This window comes from Diplotaxodon limnothrissa, linkage group LG15 (genome assembly GCF_057381915.1).
Source record: "Diplotaxodon limnothrissa isolate DT_005_m linkage group LG15, D_limnothrissa_male_GT1.1, whole genome shotgun sequence".
Classification (NCBI taxonomy): domain Eukaryota; kingdom Metazoa; phylum Chordata; class Actinopteri; order Cichliformes; family Cichlidae; genus Diplotaxodon; species Diplotaxodon limnothrissa.
In genome coordinates, this window is record NC_140610.1 from 18550152 (window position 1) to 18568416 (window position 18265).

The 18265-nt window shown below is 40.0% G+C and overlaps 1 protein-coding gene across 1 annotated transcript in view; it reads right to left on the reverse strand.

Moving 5' to 3' along the window:
* syne2a (spectrin repeat containing, nuclear envelope 2a) overlaps positions 1-17994 on the reverse strand; it is a 97662-nt gene extending 79668 nt beyond the window's left edge. The window contains exons 1-33 of the mRNA XM_085372609.1: positions 17832-17994; positions 17650-17729; positions 17448-17564; positions 14672-14733; positions 13373-13468; positions 13177-13254; positions 12992-13084; positions 12623-12819; positions 12222-12421; positions 11849-11949; positions 11602-11691; positions 11291-11404; positions 11071-11208; positions 10448-10612; positions 10191-10303; positions 9877-10045; positions 9565-9661; positions 9257-9453; positions 8955-9107; positions 8692-8829; positions 8488-8589; positions 8163-8330; positions 7894-8052; positions 7087-7809; positions 6553-6687; positions 5932-6081; positions 5640-5806; positions 4666-5002; positions 3324-3439; positions 3029-3149; positions 2655-2824; positions 1676-1826; positions 704-1587 (exon numbers count right to left, since the gene is read on the reverse strand). Of these exons, the coding sequence (XP_085228735.1) occupies positions 704-1587; positions 1676-1826; positions 2655-2824; positions 3029-3149; positions 3324-3439; positions 4666-5002; positions 5640-5806; positions 5932-6081; positions 6553-6687; positions 7087-7809; positions 7894-8052; positions 8163-8330; positions 8488-8589; positions 8692-8829; positions 8955-9107; positions 9257-9453; positions 9565-9661; positions 9877-10045; positions 10191-10303; positions 10448-10612; positions 11071-11208; positions 11291-11404; positions 11602-11691; positions 11849-11949; positions 12222-12421; positions 12623-12819; positions 12992-13084; positions 13177-13254; positions 13373-13468; positions 14672-14733; positions 17448-17523 (5660 nt within the window). The 5' untranslated portion in view covers positions 17524-17564; positions 17650-17729; positions 17832-17994. The remainder of the gene's footprint in view (positions 1-703; positions 1588-1675; positions 1827-2654; positions 2825-3028; positions 3150-3323; positions 3440-4665; positions 5003-5639; positions 5807-5931; positions 6082-6552; positions 6688-7086; positions 7810-7893; positions 8053-8162; positions 8331-8487; positions 8590-8691; positions 8830-8954; positions 9108-9256; positions 9454-9564; positions 9662-9876; positions 10046-10190; positions 10304-10447; positions 10613-11070; positions 11209-11290; positions 11405-11601; positions 11692-11848; positions 11950-12221; positions 12422-12622; positions 12820-12991; positions 13085-13176; positions 13255-13372; positions 13469-14671; positions 14734-17447; positions 17565-17649; positions 17730-17831) is intronic.
* Between the last annotated feature and the right edge of the window lie 271 nt (positions 17995-18265).

Genomic DNA, 18265 nt, shown 5'->3' on the forward strand with positions numbered 1-18265 from the left:
ATAGTCTGCAAACTTTGTGTGTATTAGACAGCACTTTGGGAGCATGAGAGGTCATACCGTGTCTTATTATTTTATGGTAGGATTAACGTAGTTGCGTCTGTTCTAGTCTAAGTGCTCTTTGTTTAGATGAACTGCAGGACTTCCTCACCGTGTTATCTAGGATGAACCATCTAGGGTGAGGGGGAGGCTACCCTCTTCCTGACCAAGGATGTTTGACCCTTTGATCAGCAGTCCACACACACACACACACACACACACACACACACACACACACACACACACACACACACACACACACACACAGGCAAGGTACTCTTTGTGTATGTAGACGTCATATGTTAATGAACTTATGCATATTCATGTAACCTCAATAAAAGGACAGTGATACGGGAGAACGGACGAGACCAACTGGAGTCAAGCGGTTGTCCGGTTCTCTCCCGTGCACGAGTAACATGAAGAACTTTGCCTATTTGTGTCTTGCTTAGCAGTGTAATTATATTGTCTTAACGTTCCAGCGAATAGGTTTATGCTACAAACCTATCAATTATAACTTAGAGATTATTGGAAACCTTTGGGATGATGCGTTTGTTTTGATGAGTGTTTAGATGTTTTTCTGGTAGTGTGGATCATGTTGGATATTTTTGATACGCCACTTAAATTAAAGAAAATAAAAGTACGTTGTTGTACCAGCTCGGTGTTGTACCTGTGTTGCAGAGCAGGCAGAGTGGGCTCCTGCAGGCTCAGCTCCTCAGCTGCCTTCTTTGTCTCCCTCAGTGTTGCTAACAGGTTTGCTCTCCTCCGAACCAAATTCTCCATTTTTTCTCCGTCTTTCTTAACCTGGGTGGTTCTTCCCATTTGTCTCTGGTCTTTAGTTTCTAGGAGATCTTCTCGAGGTCTCCATGCTTGAGTCTTGTGCTCTTCCTCCACTTGAGTCTCTCCTTCCAGCTTACGCCTTTTGGCCTCCAAACCTGACTCCTCATCTGGCTCACTTGAAGTGGGATCTTCTTGCATGTCCTGTTGCTGTAGGGAAGCATTACCAGACTTTGTCTGACATGTCTCCACAGTTTTAGATTTCTCGTCGTCCTGTATGTTCCGTTTTTCTGGGAGAATTATAGCTTTTGCTCCCCATTTTTCCATCTCCACAACATGTACTGTGATGCATTTCACCACATCCTGACATGTTGCAAGTGCACCATCCATGGTCAGGCTAATCCCCACTGCCTTTAAATTACTGTCCACAGAATCAGATTGCTCAGTAGCAGCCTGCAACCTCTGCATTGTTGCATCCAATGAAGGTTTCTCCTGCTCCCAGTCTGCCTCATGTTTCTGCTTGCTCAGGTCTTGGTTTGCCAGCACAGTTTGGATCTCAGTCTTGACTTCTCTCACTGTGGTCAGGAAGCGATCCAGAGCACAAACAGCTGACTGAACTTTCTCCAGTTGCTGTCTGAGCTGCTTGAAATGATGGATGCTACTGTGGAGGCCCCTGCAGAGGGATGAGGCGGATGTGGCTTCTGGCCCCTGACTTTCCTCTTTGGTCCTTTTTACTGTTAGCATCCTCATTCCAGCCTGCAGCCTGTTGTCCATCTCCTATTCAAGAGACCAGGGATTCAAAATAATATTATACTCTTCATATCATAAGCACTAATTGTTTGAGCACATGGTTTTAAACCTATACCTTTAAATCATGTAATATTGTTGAATCAGCCAAAGTCAGAGAAGAGATATCCACAGGCTGTCTGGTTATCTGGTTAAGTTGTTGTGTGATCAGCGTCTTCTGGTCATCTGCAGACTTCATCAGGTCAGCAATGTTCTCCAGAGATGCCATTCTGACCCAAACACAAAGCAGAAGCAAAACTGAAAAATTTTGCCCTTTGTGAAATAGTCCAAGGAATTTGTGATAGTGGTTGTGGTACTAGGTAGTATAGCCACTGTGTTTGCACTAACTTGCCATTAGGGCTACCTTAACTCATTCACTGACAGCCATTTGAAAATGGCTGGCAGTGAAACACAACAAGACTTGCACCACATTTTTGTCTCACTGCGCAATCCCTTACGTGCGCAAACCCTGCACCTCCTTGCAGGTCTACTTTTACTGCTGGTGGGCTTCAGTTCAACTTACGTTGACTGCCATTGGCGTCTATAGACGTCAATGGCAGTCAACGTAAGATTTTCAATTGACGTCTATAGACGTCAATGGCAGTGAATGAGTTAAGAACGTTGTGTCAAACATGCTAATACTGCTGTAAATCTGTTAGCATTTAACAGTCTTTCAACAAGAACGCTGTAAACACTGAACAAACTAAACTAAATGGAGCAACTTATCACTAACTGCATACTTCCACAAACAAACCATATGTCCCACAGACCATATGTCAGTTCATGCAGCCTAGTAGAGTGCATGCACATATAAACACATGCATATAATATCTGTTTTCATGTAGTAGTCGCTTTATATCTCTTTAGCTTCAACATTAACACCCGATTTCTGCATATGCTCTGTGTTGTTACTGTAAAATAAACTTAAAGTAAGTCTTTAAATGGGCAAGAAAGTAGCTACTTTAATTTAAAATTGTCTAATATTTGCAAGGAAAGCACTAACTGTATGAAACGCACATTAAAATTGCTAATTTTTTTATTTAAGAGGGTAGCTGCACCTGGTCTGTAGGCACACTTGTTGTTCTCTCCACTGCTGATTCAGATACCCCTGCTCTCGTTCCACTTCACTCCAACCCTCCTCCCTGGTCATCGGCTGGGCAAACTGGGAAAACTGGGTATACTGGAGCTCAACATCAAACCAAAGTGCTTCTGTCTCTTTTTTCAAGGTCTGTTGAGGTGAAACATGTTTATGAAACAATCACAGCAATAATATTTTAAGCCAAAAGTTAGAGCTTACAAATAAATTCATGCTTAACAATTGTAAAAACATTCTAGTATGTAGAAGACCACAGTTAAGACATAATAATGAACACATATGTAAGAGTAGGACTTTAAAATGAGAATTCTGGTAAAAGTAAGTGCTCAAACTTGCCTGTAGATGCTTCTTTTGGTTCTGCAGGGCAAGGATAGAGACTGGATCTGGGATAAATGACTCCAAAAGTAGCTTGTTCTCCTGAAGCTGAGATTTAAATGCTGAGCAGAGCTTTCTATAACTTGAGAGAGATTTACACATTGTTTCATTACTAAAATTTCTGAGACTGACTGGGAAGTAAATATGATGCAAAATCAGTGACGTCTAGTAAATCTTACTAGCATATTAGTATTTTACAAGCTGTCAGTTCTAAAAACAACACCAATGTGTAATAAAGTGGGATAGTGACGCATACCTCTCCTGCACTTCCTGTTCAGAGGGATGTTCTTTTTGAGATGGAGCAGCTGGCTCTGGGATGACGGTCCACTGTGCTTCCTGCTTGGTCTCCACCGTGTTGCTCCTAACAACTGCCTGCGAGGTGAGAGAGTTGCATAGTAACAGTCCAGTAAAGAAAAGAGGAAAAGATGGAGCAGTGAGCCTATCCAATTACCAAGGATTAGCACTCTGCAGCCGGTGCTTTTCCTTGTCCAGCCAATAAAACTGCTGAATTGGTTTCTGGCTAGGAAGGTTTCTTTAAATGAACAAAGTAAATGACATTTAATAGAGTTATTAATGTTTTACCTCTGTAGTCTGCTGCATTTTTTATGAACTGTCAGATATTCAAATATTAATGTCTGCAAGCTCTTCCAGAATGAAACTGTTCATTTATAGTGCCTACTGTAATTTAGAGCAATTTTGTGACTGTAAAATATAATTTTGTAATCTAGGTTCATAGTCCTGGAGCTGGGATTGGTATACAATAGATTTTCTAATACAGTACTATTAGCTGCATAAACATTTTGTCACTATGAAATATAGCATTATATACAAAGATTCTCTTTCTTGGTGTTTTCAAATTATGAAAAATCATGGAGAAAAGAATACACCAGCTGAGTCTGAGTCATGGTGGCACACTGCTAGCACTGTCCACATTCAAAAACACTGGACACCACATCACAGTTTCTTCTTAGTCAGAGTCTGGACAAAACACAGAATGACTGAAATACCCATCCATCCTTTTTCTCTTGCTGTTCTGGATCATGTTCATGTACTATGGCTTTTTCTCTAATTCTTTGTATAACAGAGTCCCAAATTTGGGAGGTTTGTGGTTGTAAATCGTGTAGAATATTAGAATTAGTTATAAAATCGCAATTTAAAGCTAGCGGCTGATCAAATAAAAGGAGATAGTCATCATTTAAAATACAGTCTTGCTATTGCTATGACAAAAGATATCTGTACACAAAAAGTAGTCATAGATTTGCAGTGTTGTTTCATTCCTGCTGTCTAATCCATAGACCCACCACCAAGTCTGGCCAATTTTCACATCTTTCAGTTCAGATTCCACTCTGATTAGCATCCTAAACAAAACTTTTGAATAAATATTTTAATAACAAATCTAATTTTCTTGCAATTCAACATTTATCTTTGTGTTCCTAGATTTAATTTTTGAATTTAAATATCTTGACTTGATTGCATAAAAAAACAATAACTCCATATTACTAGTTTTATTCTCAGAGCTCACAAAGTACCAAAACATAGAATTGAGAAACTGAAGAAAAACAAAATTGAAGCAGATCAGTGATGTAATCTGAGCATACCTGTGCATGAGTTTGGATTTGCTGACTGCTCTCTGCGTAGTGCAGTAGACGGGCTTTCAGCAGCTGCTCTTTGGCTCGAAGTGAAGGCTTTGGATTTTGTTCTGACCTGCCGTCTCTGTTTTTTGTCAGGTGGACCTCACTCTCTGTTGGGACTTCCTGAACTTTCAGTTTGAGGATATCACCATGAGGCTGCACTGACACAACATGAGAAACGGGCGCGAGGTCTTCATGTGGGCTGTCATCGCTTTGTTTCTGTGGGAGATTGTTGCTCGGCTGTGTGTTGGCCGACACGTCAGTCGCGCTCAGTGGGGCGTCTCCCCCAGGCTGCCGTCCCCTGCTGAGATAAGAAATGTTTATCGGGGGGATGTCAGGGGCAGCCAGTTCGAACCGCTCATTCAAACAGACATCTGATTAAGATTAATAGACCGGAAGGATTACAGAGTGACAATTGTAAATAAGAAACGGTCTTCTTCAAGTAAATCGCTTTGAATTCAAGTCACAATTCTAATAACTTGAAAAATGATTTAAGGGTAAGTTCAAACGCAACAAGATTCTAATCAAGTTCTGTCTAATTTAGGCAAATAGAGTTTTCACAATCTAAATTAGACCTTCTTCCTGCAATTTTAACTTCCTTTTGAGTCTGAGCTTCCTTTGTGAAACCCAGAGGAATTTCATCAGTGTTGCCCGTGTCTAACTTTCAGCAAACTTACAAAGAAAACTACCAAGCCGATAGGCATGAACATTGTTGGAGAAATGGCGCCACTTTCTTTGAAACTGCAAAATAGGGCCTCGCCTTTGTAGTTTTCAAATCAAACAGAGCATCAAACTGAAAATTATTTCTAGATGTAGGAAATAAAAGTCTGACAATAATGATTAAAACAGTTTCCATTAAAGAAAAAGGCAAATCTAACAAAAGGTCACATTGAAGAACATTTCTGATTTCTGTTTCTTTCTTAACGTTAGCGTTTTCAGACCTGTTAGCTGGGACTGCAGCATCCCTTGGTTGTGTTTCCTCTACTTCATCTGACTCGCTCAGCTGGTCTGTAGCGAGGCAGGAGGATTTCTTTGGCGTCAGTGTTTCGCACAGCTCTCTGAGGGATTCAACACGTTCCTCAATAGATGCGGCTCCCTCAGTGACAGCCTGGGAGAAATATGAGCTCATGAGAAGCTGAAGGCAAATCTTTCTTTCTACAGTAATTTGACCATCTGCCAGGCAGATACAAACACAGCACAGTCCCATGTTAATACTATGTTAGAGACAAGTACCTGCTGCTGCTGCAAAGAATCATCGTCAGTCTGGTCAGTGTGGACAGTGTTAGTATGCGTTTCACACTGCACGACAGAAAATGACTGCTTCCCTTCTCTGATCTTTGACCACAAGATCGGAATAAAAGCAGCCATTTCTCTGCGTGCATCCTGTGCATGACAAAAGCAAGCAGAAAAAATTTTAACCAAAGTTTTTAGGAAAAAAATAGAATATATCAAATTTATCAGATTAATTTGTGAAGACGCTCACACACAAAAAGATTCTTGAAAAGTCCAAAACAAATCCTGTATGACTGGATCGTATTTGACCTATTATTACGTGTTATTTTCCACTATATAAAAACATTCACTGTTTTATGCCTATGACCAAAAAGCAAACCAAAAGAATATCACAGAATGACTTCATTATAACTGAGATGTAGTCTGTTTCTTTTAACACTAGAATAAATATAATCCCCTTTTAGGTAGTGATACTGATTATAATGCAAAGTAAGAAAGATCTACATGTGCTTGTGAATGATTTAGGTATTTGGTTCAGGTCTTTACATTAGATTTAACTCTGAATAAAAATGACTGGATCAGTCAGTCAATTACAGACTATGTGTGCAGTTCCTGTCATACCTCCCACTGATTTCTCACTGAGTCAGAGAGGAGCATCAAGTCCTGGAGCTGGGATCCAGAGCAGAAAGCCCCAAAACCTTCCACTGCACAAAGGAACTCTTCGAGCATGGCAGGCTGCAGAATTTTTAAAGCTTTCTGCACAGAAAGACATATAGCTGTAAAGAGATGCACAAACGATACTGGTAGCAACACAAATCAAAATACCAGAGACCTTGAAAGAAAGTGTTTGAATTATGAATATTCAGGCACGTTTCAAGGCCTTGGTGTTTCAGCACTGAAAGCATCTAAATTATATTAAAGCCTCTGTTTTAAACATTTAATAAGCAACAATTGGGTGGATTTCTGCCTTTAAACTCACCTTGAAATGTTGTCAAAGTAATAAACCGAGAAAATAATAAGCAAATCAGCTGTGTGATCACTAGTAATTCAATTACATTTGTTGATTTGAGTCAAAAAACTGAAGTGACAGTTGAAAACATCTGTTAAAGATAGTGACGGCCTTCTTAATTTGTTCTGTGATGTTTGGTAGCGTACCTGTTTCTTCTTGGCTTCCGACTCTGAAATCTCTTTGCCACCAAATAACTTCATCGCTTGCTGGATGCGTCCCTGCAGACGAAACCGGGCCTTCTCCAGCCTGCTTCTCGCCATTGACTGGGCTTTTGAATGGACTTCCCTGTGGACCATAACTGGTGGTTGTGGAGGTTTACTGCTCTGTATAGAGCTCGGTCCTGTGTTCTTGTGCTTGGTTTGAAATTGGCAAGGTAAACTTCCTCCATATTTAGCGGGAACTGGACTCTCTGAAAACTTTCCCTTAATAGAAGTTTGAGTCGTAGCAGGTAGCGGCTGATCATTTTCACTGAAACTTGAAGCTAGGGGATGTGATTTAGAAAATGACTGTGGCTGGATCAAAAGCTCAGATTCAGCTTCTTTTGCAGATTGAAGAAAATGAGATTGAATATAAGTTACAGGTGGGTAACTGGTGACTATTTTGGGTGTAATAATATCTTTTTCATCATGTAATTTTCCCTGGAGATCTCTTGTCCTTTGTTGAGGAGTGGAAGCTGAAAGCTGATTTGAGTGCTGAGATTGGAGCATGATGTTCCCAATGTTCTCTACATGTTTGCTTCTGGCCACAATTAATAACCCAATCTCAGGCTGTTTCTTTGTCCGAAAGATTGTTTCAACGGCTGGTTGATTCTTAGGAAATTCACCAACTTCCTGCTTATACCCAAGAGAACTAAACATCCCCAGAATGTCCTAAAAAATGCAAAGCATACAAATGAATAAAAGGGACTATTATGGGACTGAAAAAAAGTTATTACATCTATTGTTTTACTTTACCTGGCAGTAGGAGACTGCTTCTGTGACCCTGTCCTTCAGGCTAGAGGTGCTGAGGTGCTGCAGAGGAGAGGTTTTCTGTAGTATTGCAACAAGGCCTTGAAGATCCTGTTCCTCGGTTTTAACCTGGTTTGCCAGCTGGAAGCCTCGAGAGATTAGCCCCTGGAAGTGTTAAAGTGTGTATTGAATTTAACAGCTTCATATATGCTTTATATTTTCCCTCTCTAACAAAACGCCTAATTAGAAACAACATGAAGCTTTGGTTTGCTGACTTTTGCTGTAGGCTCCATTGTAGGGTGTCCTCTGTGACTTTTTTCCTTTAGGTGATTGTAACAGTCCATCGCATCAGTGCTCCAACGATCCAGCTCAGCCAGACCACCTTCCAGCCTGGATGCAGCCTGCTGCAGCTCCCCACAGGCCCCCTCTGCTTCAACAAGCATCTACAGTACAAATAAACAGTCAGACTGTTCTTTGTTTGCTATAATTCAACATAGGAGAACTGGACTCTAGTAAATTTGCACAATGTTTGCCTGTGCGCTGATTTAATATTCTAGGAATATTAAAGAGAATTTCCCTGCATCTCAGTGAGCATCCTACCTGTGGGAGAGTTTTCTGGATCTTTTCAAAGTAGCTTGTTTGAAAGTCGGGAGAAGAGCTAAGAGATGACACGTTCACTTCTGCCATCTTTTTACTCAGTAACTGAAATATTATAAAGTATGAGACAGTAGCTCAAATAACAAAAAGATTTGTTTGTTTATTTATTATTTACTGATCAATTCAGCCTTTTGAAATTTTACTAACCTGTAATTTCTGTCTGATAGCCTTTAGTGGCACTGAGGCCACCTCAAGTGGCTGTCTGAGGAGCAGGCTGGCCTCCTGGGTCATTGAATGCACCATTTGAAGACATGATGCACCACTACAGGGCTCTGATGATACCTCCTAAAAGACAAAATCTTTATGTCTAACACGCTCCTTTATTTTTAATGTCTCCTTATGTCAAATACAAAATAACAAACAGAACTAGACCTGCATAAAAGACATATTGTTAATAGATGAATACTTACAAACATAGCCTTCTTCATGTATTCAGCCCACTGAATGTTGACTTTGCTCAACTGTTCGACCAGACTGAGACTGACTGACGTTTCCGTCACTTCTATGAGATAGTTCCCTGCCTCATTTAATTGAGCTTGACGTGAAGTCCACTCACTAACATCCTACAGTATCCAAGTATTTTAAAAAGCAAAGAAAAACCAGCAACAATGAGGATATTTTGAAATCATTTTTTTAAATGATGATGATAGGAGAAGAAAGGAGATTTTTAAGTTACACAACAGTTACTACAGGACAAACAGGGTAAAGTTACCTGTGTTGCAGCTGGGGACTGAATTCGTTTCTCCTGCGCCAGCCACGCCTGTAGAGAAGCAAGGTTTTTGTTGTACGTCTCCCATGCACACAAAACTCTCTCCATGGTACCCCTAGTAGCAGTCACAGCCTGTTTGACCATTTCAACTTCACTCTCTGCTTCCTTCACCTGACGAGTAACAAGCTGGAAATTTTCGCCTGGGGTGTGAAAAGTGTGTGAAAGTCAAATCTCGTCTTAAAAAAACCCCTAATTACTTGATTACATTTCTATTGAGTTCATGACAATATGATTTTATGTTTACTCCATACTTAGCGCTGCTTTGCTGGTATAAACATTCGCCTTCTCCTTCAGGGTGTGCAGAGCGCTTGTCAGAGTGAAAAGCAGGTCTTGATGCTCAATTGTTTCCTAGAAAACAAATCACAGAAAATAATAATTTTTTGTTTCCTTTTTGTCTTTCAGGAAGAATTTGATCCCAAATGACTCACTGGATATATCCTATTTAAATTGTAAGGGCCTGGCCTTGAAGTAACATGTAATAGAATATATGCCATTCACTGTTAGTCATCATTGGAATTAGTAATAGAAGCTTTTACATATTACTCTCTCAGATATACACTCACATGCCAGTCCTGCAGAAGAACATGTGTGGTCTCCTGAGACCTGTAGGGTGTTTTCCAGGACTGGACCTTGGCACCGATCTGGCTCAGGAGGTCCAGGATGGTGTGACGGGACTCCTGGTATTCCAGCTTGATCCCTCGATACTTGGTTGAGACCCGAATGCTGGTTAAACTGTTTGAAAATTAAGATGCAAACAAACTGCTTTTTTCTTTTCAAACACAAGACTTGGAGATTTGTGCCTTTAAACCTGCATATAGTGATAAAAAAATCATAATACATTCAATAATTATAGGATTTTAACAATTGGGTCACATACCGTTTTCTTATCTCATCAAACTTTTCAAGGGGGACCACTATGTTCCCCGAGTCGTCCATGTTGTGATAAGTCTCAAGAATATTGACATAATGGCCCATTTCTTTATTTATATTCTGAAAAGTGAAAAAACACAGTAAACAAGATTTTTAAGCTTTAATCTGAATAATGTTGCTCTTCAGAGTTTCAGGACACTGTTATCAAGTTTTGTCACAAGATCACATTTTCTTTCTTTGTATGTAGCTTCAACACAAATGAACCTTTAGGCTATCCTGCTGAGCTCTTGCTTCTTTAGCGGCATCTGAATGGTCTTTCACTTTCCCTGCGTCTTCTGCAAGCCCTGCCTCTGCACGCTGCAGCCATGCAACAACAGAGTCCAGAGGAGGAGGAAGACTCAGGTCCAAGTCTGCTTTACACCTCTGCAGCTGCAGAACGACACACATATACAAACAACTTGATATGAGCAATCTGCTTCACTAAAACGAGCAGTTTTCTATACTGACGACTTTCCGTAAATATTAAAATAATGTGGCGTTATTGTTACGTGACTCTTCACTGTTCCTGTTAATGCTACAGTGTAAAATCACTGACAGTTGTTGTTTGATGGAAAGAGATGCTATACCATGAGTGAGTTCATGTGCGGGGTTATTGACCCCGTGAAGCATAATGTAGTACAGCAAAACTGTTCAATAAAAAGCCCCTTTCTGCTTGGGGTAGAACAGCAGGCTCAACCTCTGTTGTAAAGATTCCTCAGCTCACCACAATATTTTAAAATAATGTCCCCACAAATGTCCCCAACAGCTTAACAAAAAAATACCAAGGTTAAAAACTAAAACCCTGAATGTAACCTTGCTTCTTATTATGCAAAAATACATTTCCTGACCTCTTCCTCCAGTTGATCCCACGCTGTCCTGAGAAAACACTGCTGCTGACTCAGCTCAGGGCGGCGTCTTAGGGCAGCCAGGAGGGTCATCACTGGTCTCCGTTGCTCAGTGAAAGAGCCAGCGAGGCTCTGAAGCACCTGATAAATCAAACATGATAACTCCTTAACCTTACAACCTACACACGCTGAACATGTAATTTAATCCTTAATACTGCATTACCTGATATTTTTCAGCATAACTTGAGTTCTCTGCAGCCTTCCATGAATCTGACAGTTCCTGATAGGCTTGTTCCAGCCAGCATGTCACTTGCTGTGCTCGTTCACTTGGAGAAACCTAAATTTTCATAACCAAAGCTGTCAGTAACGACCATTGCAGTGTTAGAATAAGTTGTCAGGGCCACGCGATCAAGCAGTTCATGCCATTACACGAGACTTAGACAGTTATGAACATTAATAAGTACCATTATTTAATAGAGAAAAGAAAGACTTCCGTAACAAAAGTGACAGAGTGTTAAAGGATTCATTGTGTACCTCGTGTACTGGTGAGACAGCAATTGCTGGAGTAAAGTGTGCAGGCAGAGTCTCAGGTGAGCAAAAGGAGGGCTGGGCCAAAGGAAACAGCTATAGCACCACCACCAGATCAAACCATGAAAAACAGTATTGAAAGGAGGAGGACAGAAAGATGGTTGACCACCCTTACATTCATGAAGGTTCTTGTAGAAGACCAAAAGACAGCAGGATGTGCTGAAAAAATGAGAAATGTGATCTCATCGCTAACCTGGAGGTGGTCATCAGGTGCTGGCATGTCGCTGGAGTATTGCAGAAATTGGGCCACATAGGTCATGATAGACTTTTCATCAGGACTGCTAACATCAACATCTGAGGTGAAAGGCAATGAGAACAATTTGATTCAAAATTCTCCCATTAGTTTGCTTTTGTTTTCTTTTTTGTATAATACTCAAGTTTTCAAGTTTGCCTATTGCAGAATCAAAGCTTAGTTTGGGGGGGGGGGGGGGGGGGGGGGGGGGTTGTTTTGTTTTTTTTAATCAATCTAAACCTTTTGGAGTCATTCCTGAGAAAAGGTCATCATATTATCCAGAATTACAACAAATATCACTGTGAAATGCCCCCTAACATTTTATCAGACTCACCCTGAGGTTCCAGCAGGCGGGGTATATGCAGCTCTTGCTCAGCAAGGTGAAATGCTTCTTCCAGGTTCTCCTGGTTGCTTCTGGATTGGACCAGTGAGAGATCAACCAACTGAGGCCTGAGAGAAGACAGGATGGCCAGGAAGACCTCTCCACTTCTCCAGCTTGACTTAAAGTCCTTCACATTAACAGAGCAATGAACTCTAGAAAGAGGAAGACAAGGTCCACAACCTTTAGATGACTAACGCATTGATCACTTAGATGGATCGCACTGAGAAGATTAAAAAATGACAAAAAAGAATATTATTAATCATTAAAAACTCAAGATACCAGTGTAAAAAAAATGGTTACAGCATAAACATTGTAAATATTAAAATTTATACAATATAAAGAAAAACCCTCACTTTTTGCATTGGTCCCTGACCCACATGAGCAGGGCCTTCTTGGCAGATACACGGAAACGTCTGTGGAGCGGTGATGTCCGACCTGCGGGGACTGGACTAGCTGGAACAGGGCTGCCGGACCAGGAGTCCAGGCTGGAGAGAGAGTCGAGGGAGGAATGACGCGAGCTAAAGGAGAGCGCACTGGCCAGCTCCTCAATCTAAAACAAACAGAGATGGTAAACATATTGTGCATTAACTGATCAATACCTTCATAAAGTTAAACTTAGAATCAGTGCAAGGATTTTTAAACAACTGTGATAAATCTTAACATGTTTTGTTAAGATGTCCTGCCATTAGTATCTGAGTAATGCTTCATTCCACTGTACTCACGTGACAGTGGAGTATGACGGTCCATACGAGGCCTAGGATGATGGACGGCCGCCCATCTATGATATCTGGGATGTTAATGTTCACCAGTTTGACCTGAAGCACACCGAACAACAGCGGCAAAAGCATTAAACACACTACAGACACACATATATTATATTGTAATGTTTTTCAGTGTGCAAACGTACATTTTTTTTCTTGAGAAATTTTAATGCCGTCTCAATATTGGCCCTCTGCTGGAAAACCCCACGACCTTTTTGTCTTTTCTATAATGACAGTGGCAGACAATTCTCAATATCAGTTATGCCATTTTATCTTCCCAATAGTTGTCTTCACATAAGGAGAAAATTAGAATTTATTCATTTCACTGATGTTAAAACTCACCATCATCTGGCCACTCATCACCTCCAGCAGGTCGAGCAGCTTTGACCCATCTCTGAGATCACAAAATAGGTCTGACACAAATGAGGGCAGGCTTCCCTGTAGCAATGCACAAAATATAGTTTTACTGATTTTATCTGCACAATGTAGCAAAGTAAACAAGCAGGTGTGTTTGTATAAAAGCTATTTCCTGTTTTTAGAACCACAGAAATACGCAGTGAGTTTAAGCTGACAGTGACACCTAAAGTTGAATTACGTATATTATTTTATATAATTTTGCAATTATAATAAAATCTTTGATCTAAACAACTCTTGGTCACACTGGGTGTTAAACTGAATGATAATTATAGAAAAGAGAATTTTTTTAGTGCTTCCATGTGTCAAAGAAGCTGATGAAAATATCATTTCTGACCTTAACTGACATCAAGTGCAGCAGGAAGCACAAAGGTTAATAGAAGTTGTCTTCTTCATTGGGCAATGTCCAAAGTGTGTATGCCACTTTTTATTGCACAGTAACTTGAAAATTTACATGCTACACACAAAATATACAGCACGAACCAAGCTGATCCACATTTTAATGTTTTGAAGCTGCAATGTGTTTATATAAAAGCATTTTCTTGTTCACAGTGGCAAACACTGACCTCTACGTATAAAGGAAGTACCTCGGGTTTGCTAGTTTTGATTTCGGCTTGGAGCACAGTCATGTGGACATGAGCTGCCTCGGTTCATGTTACATGTTGTTCAGCTCTACTGAGCACTATTTATACCCCAGACTGGTGTCAGCAGCTCAAGGTCTCTTTCCCATGAGATCCATGAGTTGCTTCCCTGCTCTCACCAGTGAGTAAGCATGTTACGCTCTCCAGCTAACATGCAGCTAACCTTTCAACCACAGCATGAAGTCATGTTAATCTGTATTGCTGATAAAGCATCTGCAACATTTACTTTTTGACTGTTTATGTCGCATAAAAAAGTGCATTGAGGACAAGCAATGCAATTTGCTGTTTTCTTTGTACATGTATTATGCAGATGGCATGCCTAGAAGTATATATACCATTTTCACCAATTTCCTAACTACTATAGTCTTTAAACATCCATATTCCCAACCAAACTGTTAATAAAGCACCAGGAATTACTTTAAAAGCAAGGATTTGTCAGTTATTTGGCACTACCTCAAGCATAAAATATCTCAAATTTGAATTTACAGCTGCATAGTCTTCCTGCAGTTTGCCATTCCCTTTGCTAAACAAATAAATATAGTTAAATTCATTGTGCACCTTACACAGATATAACACCTTAACATACCTTAGCAAGTTGAGCATTTATCCAGTTGGTGAATGTCCTTTTCTGAATCTGTTCATGCTCCACTGTTAGGGAAATATAGATAGAAATTGTTGATAGAATGTATAGATTTCTTTGATTAGAACAGTACTTAAGTATTAGACACTAAAAAGAGATACTGTTATGCTAAAGAGAAATGAAAACACAGTCAAGCTGGCTGATTTATGCAAAAGCTTCACTCAAACGCAGCAAAAGCCTCAAAAGTGTCTAGTTCTGTTCTTGTCTCTAGGTCTGTGTGAGCCATCAGTTTTAACACCTAATGCACTAAATGCACAATATCAACAAATACATTACGGCGTATTCCCCAAAGCACCATTATTATTATTCCTTTACTGTCCATATCAGGATCAAGCTGATGTAACGTCCATAACAAAGCTGTAGTTTATAACTGCAAAGGGACCTTTGTTGTGAGTTACAATCACGAGGAGGTCATAAACTACTCACCGACATCAGAAAAAGAGAAACATTTTTGACCCTCCATTCTTATAATGAATAATTAACAAACCCATGAATAATGATTTTAGGTGTCCACAACATAAAGCTTCTGCCTTGGCCACCGGATAATCCTGGTGTCAAAAGCTTCTTCTTTAAGCTAAAGACATGCTAAATGCTAGGATCTCCCTAACAGATGGGACAGCTTCCAAGTCACAGTCATAGATACTGGGGCATGCGCACACACACACGCAGAGCAAATATACACACAGGAACATTCACAGTAACAACAAATGCCCAGACTGACACATGTACGCACACACAGAGTGAGATATTTTGGATCAAATGATGCTTGATGCGCACAAGAACACATCCTAAACTCCCACTGCCAAACCTTTGCACTTTTTACTGTAAATAACATCAGACTGCTTTCCTACAGTAATCAGAAAATGAAGAAAAGCATGAAATTATCAGGGAGTAGTTGCCTGTTTCCATCTCAAGTCTAACCACAATAAGTTACATAACAGTCAACGAGACCCGAAAGCAAGCTGTTGACAGTAGCCTTAAGGAAATATAATATATTGATATTTTGTCTGACAGAAACAAAAAAGCCCACAGACACTTGTTTTGGACTCGTTTCCTGGTATCAATTTTGACCAAGAATCTGAGCAACTAATGCTTCTGTTTGTTTAAGAGCTTGCCAAAACAGGCCACTCCCGAGCATTTGAAACACTGAACTCCACCCACCTCACCTGGCATTGGCGGCATAAAGGCGTCACCACATTAACGCCTGAAGCCCTCATTGGATTTTTTTCCTTTTTTAAATCCCTGGATTTAGTTGGTTACAGCTCTGGAACTCTAAGGCCTAAATGAACCACCTTGGACTCTACAGAAAGCGAAACTTGCGAGAATTTTAAAATACAGTAATTCCCCTGTATGTAATTTTCTTATCACAAGACAACAGTGAGGTTTTCACTTTCACCAAATCAAAACTTCCTGTTCTCAGTTCATTTTTGAGTAGGCATTAGCTAAATATGCTTTTCCAGGTCAAATCACAGTGATTGAGGCAAATGTTTACAAGTGATTCTGAGTTTAAGGCGTGGGCATATGAGCAGCACTGATTACATCACAACTAATTTGGTATAATATGCGGTTTACACATGTAGAAACTTGAGGTTTCCATTGCACATACATAGGAAATGGGAGAAATCTTGTATCCAGTAGTTAAACTTCGAATCTGAAAACAATACTTGCTTATTTATAGATGTTTTGATCAGATTAATGAATGGAGTCATATTAGTTTTTTCTTCAACTGAGACACAATTACAAAGACTAAGCGATCCTGACGTAGACCCTGATGAAGAGTCTTGTTTTTCAATTGTTGCCAGTCTACTCATAGAATAACTTTAACTACAATTTTACTTGAAAACAGAACTGCTTTCTGCAGTTATACCCCTTGTGGGATCAGCTATCAAGGCCATGCAACCTTTGGTAAATGATGTGTAAGATTTTGGTGATATTTTTAGTATCAATGCTGAGTGACTCTATGATGTACTATTTGCCATGATGCTCACACACTGCTTATATGCGTGTTTTGGTACATAGCTGATATCAAATATTCCTAGATGCAAATAAATGGAGACAAAACAGATAAGAAAAAAAGCATAGTGTTTCTTCCTTTTTAAAATGGGCATGAGTCACATACACATAATTTATTTGGGAAATTAAAACAGAGTCAATAATAATTGGAGTTCTCTTGATAAAAGGTGAAGTTTAATGCAGACTTGATGGTGTGGATCAAATGAAGCCGAGCAGATAGATTGCTTTTATTGAAAGGTTATTTGTCATGAATCTTCAAAGTAAAAGACTAAGACGCAACAAAGTGCCAAACCCTCCTTTTAACTGCAGATTATCTTCTGAACTGGGGTAGTGAAAGTGCTGTGGTCTGCGTGTGTTTTATTATACAGCTTTAAAAAAAAATACGCCTACACTAGAAAAACGTGAGCACAACATTAAACACTTTCTAAGCACGATTCAGTCTTCGGGCTGGAGTTGTGCTTTTCACACTTTCACTTTCATTACACTACCAGTTCTGTAGTTTAGAACTGGAATGCTAACTTCACAAGTAACTGTGATGGAAAATAAAGTGAAGCAGAATTTTTTTATCTATGCAATTTTGTAATGTTTCTCCAAAATTATTGGTCTTTAATGAGTAGCTGATCTCAGAGAGTTGCTCACCACCACAGTGACTCCCTGCGACAGCACATCACATGTCACAACATCTATGTAAGTGCAAAAATAGCCTGACCTTGGAGAAGCATGTGCACATTGTCGATGTCCAGTGGAATCCCTCCATCGCCTTCTTCTGCTTCACCTGAAGCCATGCAGTCTCCGCAGCAGAGCCCAGAATTGACTTCAGGAAAGTCTAGGAGAAAAATATTAGTAAATCATCTGCTCGGGGGGAAGACTGCAACACTGAGGTTTTTCTTCTAAAACATTTTTCTACTCACTGGTTAGTCATGTTAGGAACACACCTATCCACACCCTTGCTTTTCTGCAGGCACACAGGCTCAGGCACACACTCTCTGAGCTGAAAAAAGTAAAAACTCTGGCGTCCATAATGAGCTACCAACACACTGCCATAGTGTGGACATACAAAAATAGATGACCTGGTCACAAATCTTTAACATACCTGTAAGCAGGGCTGTAGTCACTGCAGACAGCTACTGCAGGGCATGGCAGTGAAGAACCCAGATGAGAGTTAAGAGTGTACAATAAATCTCCTCAGCTGTGTCCTTTGAATATGGCAAAACAGTGTTGAGTGTCTTCAAATAGGATATGGCCTTTAGTGCTCATAAATGAAACAAGGTGCTTTGCTTGTTGGTGGGAGAGAACAGCAAAGAGTGGAAAGTCCCGCCCTGTCTGGCTGTATAAGCAAATCATTTACGCAGACTCTCAGACAAACCCAGCAGCCTTTGGCTACAAAACAATCAAACACTGTAAAATCGTAAGGTGAGCTTCTTTAGTGTTCAGCTCTATTTATTAAAGCAAATAATTGTATTTCAGGAATCAAAAGTGCTTCTACTTAAATATTTTTTATAGGACAGCTGGGAATCACTAGGAAAG